Source organism: Poecilia latipinna, unplaced genomic scaffold, assembly GCF_001443285.1.
Source record: "Poecilia latipinna isolate Pla-1442-1.1 unplaced genomic scaffold, P_latipinna-1.0 Scaffold15, whole genome shotgun sequence".
NCBI lineage: Eukaryota > Metazoa > Chordata > Actinopteri > Cyprinodontiformes > Poeciliidae > Poecilia > Poecilia latipinna.
Window position 1 is genome coordinate 383,048 of NW_015112631.1, and position 15,678 is coordinate 398,725.

Below are 15,678 nucleotides of genomic sequence, written 5' to 3' on the forward strand. Positions count from 1 at the left end.
GGATCCGGTGAGAAATGCGAAGAATGAAATAACAGTTCCGCTCCCGTAACTGTCGATATCAGCGCCAAAAACTCTCAAAAAACTAACATTTATAAAATATTTTTTAAAAACAGTTATGTCTTTCTTAATTTATTACAGTAAATGAAAGTTATAATTACGTTATTCAATTAGAAACGGACAAATTACCTGCAATGTGACTAACCGAGGGAATGATTTTGCTGTCCTCTTATGGCCGTAAGAAAAGTTTTCAGAAATTTTTTAACTGGGACTGATGTAAATTGTCAGAAAGACAGCTGTAATTTCAGTGAGATAATTTTACATTTGAAGACATTACTTAAATTTCATAAACCTTTCTTTCTTCTGTGAAAGCAGAAAATAAAACCCTAATCTTCATAGCCTTTCTTAAGTTTATCTGTATCTGCTGCCACCTGGTGGTCATTTAGCAGAACATCCTTTTGCAGTTTCCTTTTAGATAAAAAAAATCTTTTAAATGTTTAATTTCTTTAAACACACAATCTTACTGAAAAGTTCACACTCTCTGTATGAACGTTCAGAAATAAAGGTGACTATTCAAAATTGGGCCAAAAATTCTCATAAGGACAAAAAGTTTAAAGCTTTCTCTTAGACGGATTCCTAATTTAGCTGACACTAAATAATAATAATAACAGTAATAATAATAATAATAATAATAATAATTTAGAAACGTAAAGAGCTGTCAAAGACTTCGACTCCCAGCATTCCTTGCGGCCAACCAACATGGCAGCGCACTATCGCACAAGATTTTGAGGACGCAATATTTGAAAGTTTTCCCTTTTTGCAGCCATGTTAGCTTTGTTTACTGTCATTTCCTTTCTTACGGGCTCTTTGCCTGCCTCCGACACTAAAGGTGAGTTTATTTAAGCGTTTGCTTTAACTGAAAAACTCTTTTACGTCTTCATGTTTTGGTCGAGCCACACTGTTGATTTCCAGATAATTTAAAGCGGGTTTTTGTCCTGAGACGTTGGGCTGGTTTTGGTGAATATTAGAAGAGTCAGTTGGACGTTTTTTCTCCGTGCAGTCCCTCCGGATGTCCACAGTCCCACTGAAAACTATCTGCTGTGGATGTGGAACAACAGACTCTACGTTTATTCTGCTGCTGCGCTGCTGCTGGGTTTCTGCTTCCTTCTGCAGGTTACACGAAGGAAGGTGAGTCCTGCCTTAGTGACGTCAACACCACGCAGGATTATTGATCTTCATTAATCCTCTCTGTTGTTGTCTGTTCAGATAAATCATACAAAAGATTCTGGTTCTAAGGATTCTGGTCTGAAGGTTCAAAAAGCTGCAAAAAACGAAGTCAGCTCAGATGAAGATGCTGATGTTCATGTTTCAGGGGTTAAAATCTTCTACGGCTCACAAACTGGGACAGCAAAGGTACACAAATCCTCACATCGTACGGAAAACATACGATTATATAAATACACAAAAATAAGACCCTGAAAAATGGCTTCCTTAGCCTTGACAATGTGAAATACAGCAAGATTAGCCTCTGGAGTTGTGACACATTACAACAGCGTGTTACGGCCACTATAGATAGAAAAAGTGAAACATTTTCTGTGGAAAACTCAGAAAGTTTGAGATTATTCTCAGAAAGAAAACTTGGAAAATTCTGAGGCTCAAAAGTCAAAACCTTTCGACTTGTGAACATTTTCTGAGTTTCAAAAGTTGTAAATTTTTATCTTTTCAAAATCAGACATTTTTTTCTAGAATAGGGGAGACCGGGTATGGTTGTAACACTTTTTGCTCCAGCACCTTTAACTCACAGAATTTTTGAGCTAGAGTTTTCAAACTTTTTCAAACGTTTTTCTACTTCAGAGATTAATCTAAAAGTTTCTGAGTTTTTTGGGGGGTAAATTTAAAGTATCCCTAATAAAAAGTGTAGTATGATAGTCTATGATGAGAGGCAGAAAAAATGGAGTAAATTTCTGCCAAAATGTTTTTAAGAAAAAATGGGACATTCTGTGATGTTGGGCAGCTGTAAATATGAAAGAAAAATAACGTTTTTTATTAAAAGCTTACATTTCTGATATGAAAGAGGATATTTATAAGAAAGAGCCCAGTGATTATAAAGTCAGATATTTGCGACAGAGTCACAACTTGTTGACATCAGGAAATGTTCAAATGTATTTCTGATAAATGTGTGAAGTTAGTCACATGTTTCCTGCTGTTTGTGTGTTTCTGTTTGTCAGGGTTTTGCCTCAGAGCTCTCACAGGAGGTGCAGGCTCTGGGTATCCCAGCGGAGGTGATGGACATGAAGGACTTCGACCCAGACGACCGACTTGCAGACGAGGTAAGCAAAGTCCAAACGCGTCCGATTCCTGCAGAGTCGGGAAAACTTTCGAAAAGGCTGGAATTAGATTTAAATGTTTTTCTGTTCTCTAAAAAAAGAGACTAGTGCATAGAAAAACTGTTATTTTCAAATCAATCAGTCGCTGCATGTTTTCTATTTAAACCCGAGTCATGTAGAAATATCTGATATGAATTCATAGCAAATATTTGCATCCGTTCCTTAAAATGAAATGTGGTAGAAAGAACGAGGAGCTCATTCTCACCACGGTGCTTTGGAGCCAATGTGATGTAAATCTAAACAGGAGATGGTTCATTGAATTACTTTAGAGCAGTGGTTCTTAACCTGGTTCGGTCGAACCCCAGGGGTTCGGCGGAGCCTCTGCCGCGGAGGTAAAGACACACCGTGTAAAGTTGTGATGACGCCCCGCTTTGCCATCACTTGCTGCAGAGGATCACGTTTCACATCAACTTTCTTGCTGTGTTTAGCAACATTTCAGACAAAATCTCGGATTCGCCAAAAATCGGAATCTGCAGGTCAGGATTTTTAATAGATCGGCCAGAAAACTGCAGTCGGTTCTCCTCTAACACCAACATTGTATTTTATTTATTCATGTTTTATTCTCTGTGCTTAACCTTTTTTTCCACAGAATACTTTATTTTAATGTGATGTCACAGTAGACAGACAAAAAGGGAGGAATAAATTTCCGCCAAAAAAAATCTCAGAATTTTTTTCAGAACTTTTTTTTTAATTTCCCAGTTTGGAAAGTCAGACTTTTGAACCGGAGATTAATCAGAGTTTCCCTGTTCCATGAAGGTTTCCTGCTTTAACCTCTATGCCTCCTTCAGTGCGTCAGTAAGTCCGTCTGCGTGTTTCTCGTGGCCACGTACACGGACGGACGGCCCACCCAGAACGCCGAGTGGTTCTGCAAGTGGCTGGAAGAAGCGTCCACCGACTTCCGCTACGGCAACTCCTTCCTCAAGGGGCTCCGCTACGCCGTGTTCGGCCTCGGCAACTCCGTCTACGTTGGCCACTACAACACGGTCAGACCAGAACCAAACAGAACCAAAAAGGCTCGGCGGCTTGGTTTATTCTGCCGGTTCCGTTCCCGCCGCAGGTGGGAACAAACGTCGACAAGTGGCTGTGGATGCTGAGCGCCAGGCGAGTGTTGAGCAGAGGAGAGGGCGACGGCAACGTGGTGAAGAGCCGACACGGCAGCGTTCAGGCCGACTTCCGGGCCTGGAAGGTCCGGTTCCTGAGCCGCCTCAGGGCTCTGGCCAGAGGGGAGAAGAAGAGCTGCAGCGGGAACTGCAAGAGCGGCGCTTCCTGCAAGAACCGGAAGAAGCACGGAGCGCCGGAGGAGGAGGAGCACGGATCCGAGGTAACGGGAAACTTACCGAGGATTTTCGTCTGGTTGCTGAAATACGACGAAACTAACCTGCATTTTTCTCTGGGCTATAATCAAATTAAAGGGTTTTAAGAGCCATTTATAGTCCAGAAAATAGATAGGAGTAACTTTTCAGCGAGATATAGAGACGCAAATCTTTATGGCCTTCGGTTCGATTCCAGTTTTTAATTCAGAACAAATTTTTTTATTCAAACAGTTTAAAGATTCTGTTTTAAATTTAAATTAAAATAATGCCAAAAATTATTCCAAATATAATTTTTACAAAGAAATTAAGCAGACTGAAATACATTTTTTAATTGATTGGTAAATTATTTACTTTATAAGAAGTTATAAGTTAAATAACCTGCCAGAGGAGCTTTCCATTCCTTCCCAGACATAAACAGAAACGTCCCATAAAAAATAAATAAATAAAAATACATCCAGACTATTTGGACTGTTTTTAAGTTATTTTCACAGGTGATAAAGTTTATTTGTTGCTATTCTGGTTAAAAAATGACCTTTTTCATGTGCATCTCCAAATAAATATAAACACAAAGTTAATCGATCGGTTTCCACTGATGCTGTGTTTGATAATTCACTGCGAGGGAAAATGAAAATCCCGTGTCCTCAAACAGACTCTGTGGAGATAAATGAATAAATAATGATTTATTTTAATGCTTCAGGTGGAGCTGATTGAATCCAGCAGTGAGGAGGAAGAGTCCGGCTGGCCGGATGAGAAAACGTCGCGCTCTGTGGTCGACGTGGAGGATCTGGGCAACATCATGAGCAGCGTCAAGAAAGCAAAGGTTAGGTTTCACCGCCATTAAATCGGCTTTTTAAGCTGCTCATGCTGGAAAAATGAGAGCAAAACTTAATCAGTATTCCACTAATATAAAAAAAACACATTGTTGTAATTGCGTTGTTTCCATCCATGCCAGACCGAACATGTCGTAACTCCGCCACTCTTTACGATATCTGAAAAACCAAAACGGTTCCTGAAAAGGGAGACGTTGTGCTTTCCAGCCGATCGTCAGGTTATTAACGTTATTTCATCCCCGCCGCAGCAGGAAGTGAAGAGAGGCTCTCTTTTAATGGACGGTAAACTGTGAAAATAACTCGCTAGATATTGAAAGTTCCAGTTGTAACTGATAAATATGTTTACTCAGGATATTTCAAGAACTGCGTGTAATTAAAATAAGCAAAAATATCCAGGCGGAGATTTGAAACTCGAGGGAAATTATTTTCTAAAGTTCGTCTCTCTACGTAAAAGAAGCTTCAGTCTAGATTCAGTGGATTTCCAGGATTCTCCGGGTTAAAAGCAGCAGCGGCGCCTGCATCCGTTCAAACCTTTTCCAGTGAAAAGGAAAAAGGAAATCTGTCAGTGGGAGAAACGGCAGATGGGTCGATAGACATCAGACCACGGCGGAGAAGAAACGGAGGCTTGCGTAAAATCTGCGACGCCCACTTCACAGATCTGAGAGGGCCGGGTGAGTCGAGACGGGAGGAAGGAGACGAAACCAGTTCTGCTTTTCCAGGGCTCATTTCGAACGAACGAAATGATTCATTCATTCATTTCCTACCCTGTATTCTAAACTCTAAACCAGGTTTAATTCGATGTTTCTGCTAACAGGAAGAAAATCCTGCTGCTTCTTTCTAATCACTCATCTTAATTAAAGGATGAAAACAATTGGATTGATTTAATTAATTGGTGGATTTATTTAAATTCATTTAAAAAGTAAAAATTTTACTTTTTAGAAAGTACAAATTTAATCACAGGTCTTAAATTTAGTCTTGCCAGGACTATTTAATCTCCTATTTTAAGTACTTTTATCTCTGACTTTTCTGTCAGGCAACAGTTTGACTCACTGCTAACACAGCCTTGCTAGCTGTGTAGCTGTAAAGCTAGCAAGCCAGCTAACACAGCCTTGCTAGCTCTGTAGCTGTAAAGCTAGCAAGCCGTGTAGCTGTAAAGCTAGCAAGCCAGCTAACACAGCCTTGCTAGCTGTGTAGTTGTAAAGCTAGCAAGCCAACTAACACAGCCTTGCTAGCTCTGTAAAGGTAAAGCTAGCAAGCCAGCTAACATAGCCTTGCTAGCTGTGTAGCTGTAAAGCTAGCAAGCCAGCTAACATAGCTGTGCTAGCTTTTTTGCGTCTATCATGGGTAAGTGCAAATTTATTTCCAGTTGCTGGACGAAGCTCATGCATTTCAGTGGAGATAAAAAGTCTTAATTTCCATCTATAAAGCTGCTGCTGGTGTCGGCAGGCAGAAACGGACCGTTGGACCAAACCGCTGCGTCGTTTTCTTTCCCAGCGTTTCGTCCACAGGAGGAGAATGATAATCGCTTCAGATTAGGGATTAAAATGAGTTAATTCTGTCAGAAACTTTGTTTTCTTCCAAATAAATGTGCAACATGTGGAAACATGTCTGGTTTTCTGTGTGACAGTTTTATATTTAAAAGTACAGTACAGAGAATAAAACCAGACTGGTTAATGTTTTGTTCCCAGTTACTAAAACATATAAAAATAATTTGAATGAAAAAACGTGAAGTGCTTTTAATAATGTTTATCACATATTTTATATTAACTAGAAGAACAACAAAAAGGCTGTTTTAGTAACATTTTTATATATTTCATGCATTGGCAGTTTTAAAAATAGTTTCCATAAAACATGTTAATGTATATAAAATGTTACATTTACTTTTTTACAAATACAGCAGCAAAAGTCCCATGTTTTTTAAATAAATATCACAGCATTTTATGTTATTTTTTTAATCTACGCAGAATCTTTCAGGTCATTTTCAACTTTTAAAAGAAGAATGTGAAGCTTTTCACTGTCAATATCCAATATTTCTGTAAAATAAACATTTCTTTTCACTTAAAGCAGCTGATTGACATAAATAGTTTTTTCTTTATTTGCTCTGAATTCCTCATAATCTGAGAGCTTAAAGTCAGAAACCTTTAATTAGATTAAACATTTAGTTAATTCTTTATCCTGGAGAAGCTTAACTGAAGAGAAATCCCTGAACACGTTAAAACCGCTCAGCCTGTGAAGGAACTAAAACCCCGAATTAAAACCCATCCAAGCAGAAATCTGCACACCGGCGTTCTTTCAAAACGTCGCTCTAGTCTGGACACATTCGCTGACTCGGCATCGGCTCGTTCGCGACACGCCGACATTTAAATCCCCGCGGACCGACCGGCGCAGGAAGTGGCAGCTGTACGGTAATTGGGCGAAGCTGTCGTTCGTTTTACGGGCGGCTCGTTAATCACACCTTTCTGCTCGCGGCTTTTCTGGGGATCATCGATCCTCTCTTTGTGTAACACAGCGGGGATGTTTAACTTTTTAAACAAATTGGATTCATGGGTTAAAAGGTGTTAATCTGTCAAGTAAATGGGATTCAGCAGTTTTAGCAGCAAAACAAGAACCTGCTGGAAAGTAGGAACCATCGCGTCCAAACCTTTGGCCATGAACGCCAAAATCGTTAAGTTGAAAACACTTTCAGGTCAAAAAAAGTATTTATTTTTGTTAAAGTTTATCTGCTCAAACTCATTGTAGACAGAAACATAATTAAAAGGTTTTGCACCGTTATTTTATCATAAGACAGGCCTACAATTTCTAATCTTTTATTTTCTTTTTTTTTGCGTTTGAGTAAAAGTACGTCTGTGATTGCTGTTGTAATTACTTCAAAGTTAAGATGAATGCAGAAATATTGTTAATAAATAAGAATTTATCATTTGTACCTCATACTTTTTTAAAGATGTTATTTATTTAAATTTTTAATCAAATGTTTGTTTTATAGAGTATTTTTCCAATAACTTATGTTTTTTTTTTTTTATTATTTTTGTCCTTTATGGCCCTCCGTATCTCAGAGCTTTTGCATCAGTATGAGGATTTTGCATGAAGCACAGTGAAAGTAAAATACCAACATGAATGAATGTCATTTGAAACACATCAGTAGTTGTTTGGGACATTGATGCTGAGGCGCCGTTTTGGTTAAAAAGCCTTATGTGGAGCAGATTAACCCGACCAGGTCCTGGTAGTTTATCTGTGTGAAGATGTTAATAAATTACCCTCTAACCTTTGGAGAATAAGAACGAAGTTCTGCTAAAGGAGTGATGTGAAGTGAAAACTTGCCAGCAGAGAAAGGTCACGAAACCTGAGCGGTTCTTTCCCACACAGAGTGAAATGTCAAAGAAATGTCAGATACCTGAGGAAACAAGGCGGCACCAGGAACTACATTTCACTTAAAATGTATTTTTTACAAAAACAAAAGGGTATTTATAAACCCTAAGGGCTGATAAAAAGGAGTAGTAATTTTTTCATTAAGCAGAAAATAGAGATATTACCATACAATTGTTACTTTTATTAAGTTCAAAGACGAAGTTGATATGGTTCATCTTAAATAAGTCGGATTTTTCAGCTTTTTCTGCTTTTCCTATACAAAAAAACTGATTTTGAAATATTTTATCCTCTGATCGGGGAATAATTGTCTGATTTTCATCACTGACTGATTGGCCTGTCACGATAAAAAATTTTGCTGGACGATAAATTGTCCCAGAAATCATCGCGATAAACGATATTATTATTTTGAGACCATTTTCAAGTAACATAATAGTCATAATCTCATCAAAAGCATCAATAACATTTGGGTTAAAAATAACAAATGTTACTTACATTAGTGTAAACAATCTTTCACCTGCTGGTCATATTGTTACGCCTCAGTTAAACCTTTAAACCAGGTCTGATCTGTTTTCAGGGTGTGAAAGGGGAACAAGGAGGCCAAATGGTGAAACTGTCCAAACACAATGGAGTGATGAAGACTGAAGATGAAGAGGAGAGGAGGGAGATGATCACCCCGGCTCTGAGGGAAGCACTGACCAAGCAAGGTGAGGAAAAACAGGCTGGAAATCGACAGGAGACGACATTTAAACGTTAAAACTGAATTATTTAATTAGCTAGAAAGTTCTTCAGTTTCAATTTAACATTTAAAGGAAGGAGGAAGAACTGGATGCTGCAGCTGAAATACCTGCTTATTGTTTAATATCAGTCAATATCTGAAATTATTGATTCATTTTCTGTTTTAAAATCAGAAATACTTCCAAATTGGTGACACGTTTTCTGTTTAATCAACAGTTTTTAACCCACGCCGTTTCTATTTTTTATTTTTAAGCAGTTATGAGGCAAGATGGCTGAACATTAAACTGCTGTTGTTACTCTGCAGGTCGTTGCTAGGCAACCGAAGAGAGAGTGAGTGAGTTGCTAGGCAACCAAAGAGTGAGTGAGTGAGTGAGTGAGTGAGTGAGTGAGTGAGTGAGTGAGTGAGTGAGTGATTGAGTTGCTAGGCAACCAAAGAGTGAGTGAGTGAGTTGCTAGGCAACCAAAGAGTGAGTGAGTTGCTAGGCAACCAAAGAGTGAGTGAGTTTATTCTGCCAACCTGAAAAGATTTAGGCTAACGTCTTTCCTCTGCCTAAATCTCCCAGAATGCTGTGTGGTTCTGGATCGCAGTTCAGTGAAATTATTGAATATTTTATTGGACGTATTGCCGCTCGATAATGATCACATGTCTATAGCGATATATATTGTTATTAATTTATTATTCAGTCCTATTAAGTTCCTCAGAAATTAGTGAAAAAGCAAAAAAAATCCTGGGAAAAGTTACAATTTTGTTTAAATTTTAACATCGGAGAGATAATTCTCTAACTTTCTGCCTGCATTCTTTTAACAACCATCTTTCAGAAACCAAACCTTAAAAAATAATTTATTTATAAATATTCATCTCCATCTTTTCTGCGATTTGGATTTTCTAGTAATTAATCTCTTTTGCCCTTTTCAGGCCAGAGTTTATAGAGGATTACGGCAAACTGTCAGTTTCATCCTGTGCAGATTAGACATGAACTGCTTGATTCTCAGAAATCATAACTATTTAAAAATAATGATATAATAACTTTGACTAGAATAGTATGTTTTGCAGTTTGAAAAGCATTTTTGGTTTGGTTCTCACTGAAGATGGTGTTTCCTTGTCTTTCCCATTTTGAGCGTTGGCTGAAATAAATGGTTTCTACATCATATTTAAATTCCAGGAATCAAAACTGAAAGTTTCTAGACAATCTGACCAACTTAAAAACACAGCATAGATTAAGATATTCTTTATTTTTTCCTACTGAATCAAATTAAAGACTGGATTTCTGTAAAAATGTCATGTTTTTACCAGGTTGTACCATTCAGCACCATATTGCTCAGGCCAGCCGTTTTCAGCCAACATTTCCTGCTGATATCTTACAGAACCTGCTATAAATAGCTCCTCTTAGCGAGGCTTCACTCCGTTTGACCAAATAATGACCCGTTTCATGTGCGATGCTGGCAGCAGCCACTCCTGGCAGGTGGTTGGTTTTATTTGGGAGTGAAGAACGGAGGATGGAGGTTTGGCTTCGTTTCAGTCTTGAGGGAGGCCGGCTTCCTGTTTCAGTCTCCTCAACACAAGGCACAGGCCAAAGTCACATCCTGCTGAAACTACTGCTGAGTTTCCAGCAGAGTTTCAGCCCACCATCAACAAAACTCAGGATGCTTCAACTTTACCTGCTTTCTACAAGGTTTTTTTGTCTTTTGTTTGGTGATTTTGTTTTCTACCATTGTTGCAAAGTTTACCAAGTATTTTTGGTCTAGTTTCCTGAAACAAGACAAAACCAACATACAAGTAACAACTTGGCAAGATACAAGAGCTTGTTTTAAGTCATCAATTCCTTAATACTCATGAGAAAGTACTAGTCCCACTGTCTTTAATAAGTGAAATAATCTACAATAGGAACTAGTACTTTTTAATCACCATTTAGGAATTATTTATGGAAAGAAGTCCTTGCTGCTTGTATGTACTAAGATGTTTGCAACAGAAACTGGACAGAAATACTTGTTAAGATTTTGTGTTTTTGCAGTTTTGTCCAACCTACACTTGTGTGGAAAGCAACATTATTGTCAGAGTCACAATAACAAATTTAGCTGGACGATAAATTGTCTCAGAATGATAAAATTGTTGTTTTGAGAGCAATTTCAAGTAATATGATGGTAATAATAACAAGGAACACATTCCCAAAAATCAATAAGCTTTACATTCTGGGACTGGAAAACTTTTTAAATATCCAAAATAAATAAACAACCGAAACGACAAATAAAATGAACCATGAAGTCCCTGAAAATGTTCTTTGTACAAATTTGATTTACTCATTTCATGTATTTTCAATGCAATTTCCAAATGTCTAAAATACAAACAAACGTTTACCTTTTCTCTCACATTTGTCACAATTGGGCCATAGATTAATGTGAAGACACTTCTAGTGATTTCAGACATTCAGTTTTAATTTAGCTGATTTTATGCTCTGCTGTGTTTTCTGAAATATTTACTCATCAACACGTTTTTCCTCCGTCAGGTTATAAGTTAATTGGAAGTCACTCCGGAGTGAAGCTTTGTCGGTGGACAAAGGTAAAAACTAATTGGACATTTTCTACCAACTGGGCCACCAAACCTGCCTGAGTCACAGTCAGAGGTCTGTTTGTGTTTGTGGTCTTAGTCTATGCTGCGAGGGAGAGGAGGTTGTTACAAACACACGTTTTACGGCATCGAGTCGCATCGCTGCATGGAGACGACGCCCAGCCTGGCCTGCGCAAACAAATGCGTCTTCTGCTGGAGGTATGCAACCATTACAGCACACAGTACGCTAAATATGTACATTAATCTGTCCGAAAAGTGGCTAAATATAACGGAGACAACCAAACATTGTACTAAAGTAAGAGTAGTACTGCTTCAACATATTTTTACTTCGGTTGTTATTTTGCTGAAGAGATGCTTGTCAGTGAGTTCTGTCTTATTTTAAGAGCACTTGGCTTTAGATAGATAGTTTTAGCTCCACTGGTAGAATATTCCACTGCGCCGTTACCTAGCAACCCCAGCAAAGCCCAACCCGTTACCTAGCAACCCCAGCAAAGCCCAACCCGTTACCTAGCAACCCCAGCCAAGCCCAACCCGTTACCTAGCAACACAGTTCTAGTTCAGGTCTGCCAGTGGAAATGTTACTTTTTCAACAATATTCAAGAATCATTGACTTATAACAAGCTCATATATTTTGCTGAAAAGGTACTTGTGAGTTCTGTCTTATTTTAAGAGTACTTGGCTTTAGATAGAAGCTTAACATATTATATTTTTCTATTTCGTAACTAAAAACAAAAAAAACTCAAGTTTTCATCCTTTTCTGACTGCATTTTTTTGACAGTACTCACAAAGAAAGGTTGGTCAAGTACCAAAAATTATACTCAACATACATTTACTCAAGTAAAAGTAGAACGTATCCGTCCAAGAAATAAAAAGTTGGACTAAAAACGTATTTGGTAAAAAGTCAACTCAAGTTCTGAGTAACTGACCAAATTATCAATCATTTAATATTTAAAAGTTACAAAATCAGGTTAAAAAAATAAAGTTATGTGGAAATTTTTTGTATTTTAAAAACAAAAATGACAATAATTCATACAAGTAACAAAAAATAAAATCAGGCAAAATAAAATGTTTCTAAATGAGTTTGTTTCAATAAAAAAACATGTTTTTCATTCAGTGGGTGAAATATTAAGAAAGTGGAACTAGAACTTTTTCATCAATGTTAAGGAATTATTTACTTAAAACAAGCCTCTATATCTTCCTAAAAACTTACTTTTTAGTTAGTTTTGTCTTATTTCCAGTGCACTGAGATATTTGCACTAGAAACCAGACAAAGTTACTTGGTAAGATTTTGTGTTTTTGCAGTGCGGGCTTTGTTCTTGTTACTACGATACGCTTTGTCTGACCAAATTCAGCTTCGTTGAGTTGAAATGTGAACCCTGATTGGTCCTGAGCTCTGCGTCTCCTCCGGTTTGGTTTCACACAGCGGCTGTGTGGAGCGGGAAAGGTCGCCGCCGGAGCGCGCGGCGGTGAAACCGCGCGGCTGTCGCCACAGATCTGCCGTTCTGTCTGAAGGCCGAGATGAGGGATGACAGGAAATGAGCCATTTCAGGGCGCAGACGCATTGCTGCCCCCGCCCTCACCTCACTGTCACAACAGCTGCTACTAGACTGTTGAGAGTAATATCAGTGGACGACGGTACTTGGAATAGACCGCACTGTCGTGATTTATTATAAACAGACATCAATGTTAGACAATCTTTGTCTTGTTTTAAAAGAGCATATTTTCATTTACATTTGTGTTTTTCCTTTAAGGAAGACCTTACTGAAAAGGCCTGTCATCGTAACAAACTTTGTTGGACGATAATTGATCTCAGAATTTATTGCAATTAACGATAATGTTGTTATTTTGGGACCATTTTCAAGTAACATAATGGTAATGATGGCATTAATAAGCCATTCTCAAATATCAATAAACTTTAAATTCTAATAAACATTTAACACTGGAACTGGAAGACATTTTAAATATATAAAATAAATTAACAAAACAACAAAGAAAATGAATTATAAAGTCCCTGTAAATAAAATTATCCTTAAAAAAATTTGCTAGTTGAGACCAAAACACCAAACTGAAAACTTTTATCATCCAGTTTTTGGTAGAAAGAGAGAAAACGATAAATTATTGAGTTTGTTGCGATTAATTGATTTATTAATTATTGTGACAGGCGTCGGCACGACATAATGATTTATGAAATAAAGAGTCAAATTGAACATGTAAGTAAATAAATATAGTAAATAAAACAACTTTATTAACTCTCATAGAAATGTCCAAAAACCCAGAAGTTTCAACTCGGACTGTAAAGATCTCAGTTGTCTGAATATAAAATGTTAAAGTTTATTGGAAGACAATTGGAAGAAGACTAAACGAGCACGGACTGTGTGAACGGGTGTTTAGATTCTTTCATGCCTGTTGGAGAAGTCACTTAATCTCCATGGCAACCATTCAGCAGTGCAAAACGCCAGGTTGGACGTAGCCCCGCCTTCGAGTCGCAGCTCCTCCCCCACTCAGCTCCTTCAGACTAGCCAGCAGTAATTAGCAACCACCCAATTGGTGTCAGTGAAACACTGGTAAAAACGTTATTAAAGGGTTAATGGAGGAGCCATGTTGTGACGACGTCCTGAAGGAGTTTTTTTAAAGAGACAGAGACCCAATTTCAAGGCGTTAAATTACGTCAAATTTATTTAAAGTTATTTGATATATATCACAACTAAAGGTAACATAGTTTGTTGATTTTTGCTATAAAGTGACACTTTATTCCCCTTTAAAGACATTAAGCCCAACATGTTGACATCAGATAAAGTATAAAATGGCAGGTGTGAATAAAATCAGGCGAAGAGCCTCAGAGTTGAAAAGATTGTATTTTAAACTTCTTCTTCTTCTCCTCGCCTCTCGTTTCGTTTCTGACTAACAGACACCACACCAACCCGGTTGGCACCGAGTGGCGCTGGAAAATGGACCCGGCAGAGAAAATCCTGCAGGATTCCCTGGAGAAGCACCAGAACATGATCCGGCAGTTCAGAGGTGAGCGGCCCAGCAGCCTGGGTGCGTGGCGCCGTTTGGACCTCAGGAAAACGTCCCGCTCCAGACGCCACTTCGCCTCCGTTTGCGGCTCACGACCTTTTGCAACCTTCAGCGTAACGAAGCGCAGAGAAGATTAAAATGCGGCTGTTGTGTCACAGCAGGCTCTAGTGGCTCATGAATCTCTGCTCACACTGCGTCCCACACACACGCTGCGCACTGCCGCTGCTGCCTCCACCCGGAGCTGAGAGGCTGGACGCCTGTTTCAGCGTGTTATGATTAGAAAAGAGAACAAACATCATTTGATTCCAGTTTGATCTGATTCCAGTCTGGAAGAGAGCAGCTGGTCGTTGGGCTCAGCGAAAATAAACATTATTATCATCCCAAGAGGGAAATCGGAGCAAAAAGGCGGCGAGTTGCATTTAGACTTTCATGAACGTGAAAACGATCTAATTGGGGAAAATGTTTTTAAAATAAAAGGTTTTAGAAAAATAAAAATGTCCATATGCATTAAAATGTCTTAAATTCATAAAAATTATTTAAGGCCGTATATTTTAGTTTTTGTTGGGGTTTTTATGTCAAACCAATCCTCTGCATTGATCATGCGTCTTTAAAACAGGGTTTATGACGTGTAGTTTTTAAAAAGTGGAGAATTTTTCCTTAATATTGTGTTTTAGCTCATCTACAGAAATGTATTTTCCCTCACTTTAATTTCCTGCTCTCAGCCTCCTCTCGTCTGTCGCTCGTCTTTATGAGCTGTCAGACGGACGATAAGTTTCCTGTCGTTTTCCATCTGTTACGAGGCCGAGCCGTTTAACTTTGTAACTCTGCTCCGTTTCCGCTGTTCGAGGTTCGTTTACAGGGACGGTCTCTCTCTCTCCTGCAGGCGTCCCCGGGGTGAAGCCGGAGCGATACGAGGAGGGTTTGGCCGCCAAGCACTGCGCCCTGTCCTTGGTAGGCGAGCCAATCATGTACCCAGAAATCAACACCTTTCTTCGCCTCCTCCACTCTCATCGCATCTCCAGCTTCCTGGTCACAAACGCTCAGTTCCCAGAGGAAATCAGGTGGGTAGAAACCAGAAATAAACTCATTTTACTTAGAAAAAAAACAAACTTTCCTTTCATTTTAAAGGCTCTCCTGAAGTTTCCTTAATATTTGGTTTTTAACACGTTGAGACTTTTCCTCTTACTTTCATTTTAGCGTTTTAATGTTTATTTTGTTTATTTGAAAGCTGATTGATTTTTCTGTTGGCTAATATTGTTTTAAAGTGCTTTATAAATAAATTAGTAATAGTATTGTCTCTGATTTTAGTTAAAAACATTTCTAATCTGTAGAAAATAACCGTTATTATCCTTAAAAAGTCTTAAAATTTATATATCTAAAATTAAGGCCTTAAAAAGTCTTAAAATTTATATATCTAAAATTAAGGCCTTAAAAAGTCTTAAAATTTATATATCTAAAATTAAGGC

The 15,678-nt window shown here is 38.3% G+C and overlaps 1 protein-coding gene across 1 annotated transcript in view; it reads left to right on the top strand.

The window, feature by feature from the left end:
* The first annotated feature begins 736 nt into the window (after positions 1-736).
* Positions 737-15,678, top strand: part of tyw1 (tRNA-yW synthesizing protein 1 homolog (S. cerevisiae)) — a 59,926-nt gene continuing 44,984 nt past the window's right edge. Inside the window, exons 1-12 of the mRNA XM_015032807.1 lie at positions 737-886; positions 1,058-1,185; positions 1,264-1,410; positions 2,226-2,327; positions 3,173-3,367; positions 3,442-3,705; positions 4,395-4,517; positions 8,468-8,597; positions 11,133-11,185; positions 11,274-11,392; positions 14,103-14,212; positions 15,096-15,273. Coding sequence (XP_014888293.1) covers positions 823-886; positions 1,058-1,185; positions 1,264-1,410; positions 2,226-2,327; positions 3,173-3,367; positions 3,442-3,705; positions 4,395-4,517; positions 8,468-8,597; positions 11,133-11,185; positions 11,274-11,392; positions 14,103-14,212; positions 15,096-15,273 — 1,613 coding nt within the window. The 5' untranslated portion in view covers positions 737-822. The remainder of the gene's footprint in view (positions 887-1,057; positions 1,186-1,263; positions 1,411-2,225; positions 2,328-3,172; positions 3,368-3,441; positions 3,706-4,394; positions 4,518-8,467; positions 8,598-11,132; positions 11,186-11,273; positions 11,393-14,102; positions 14,213-15,095; positions 15,274-15,678) is intronic.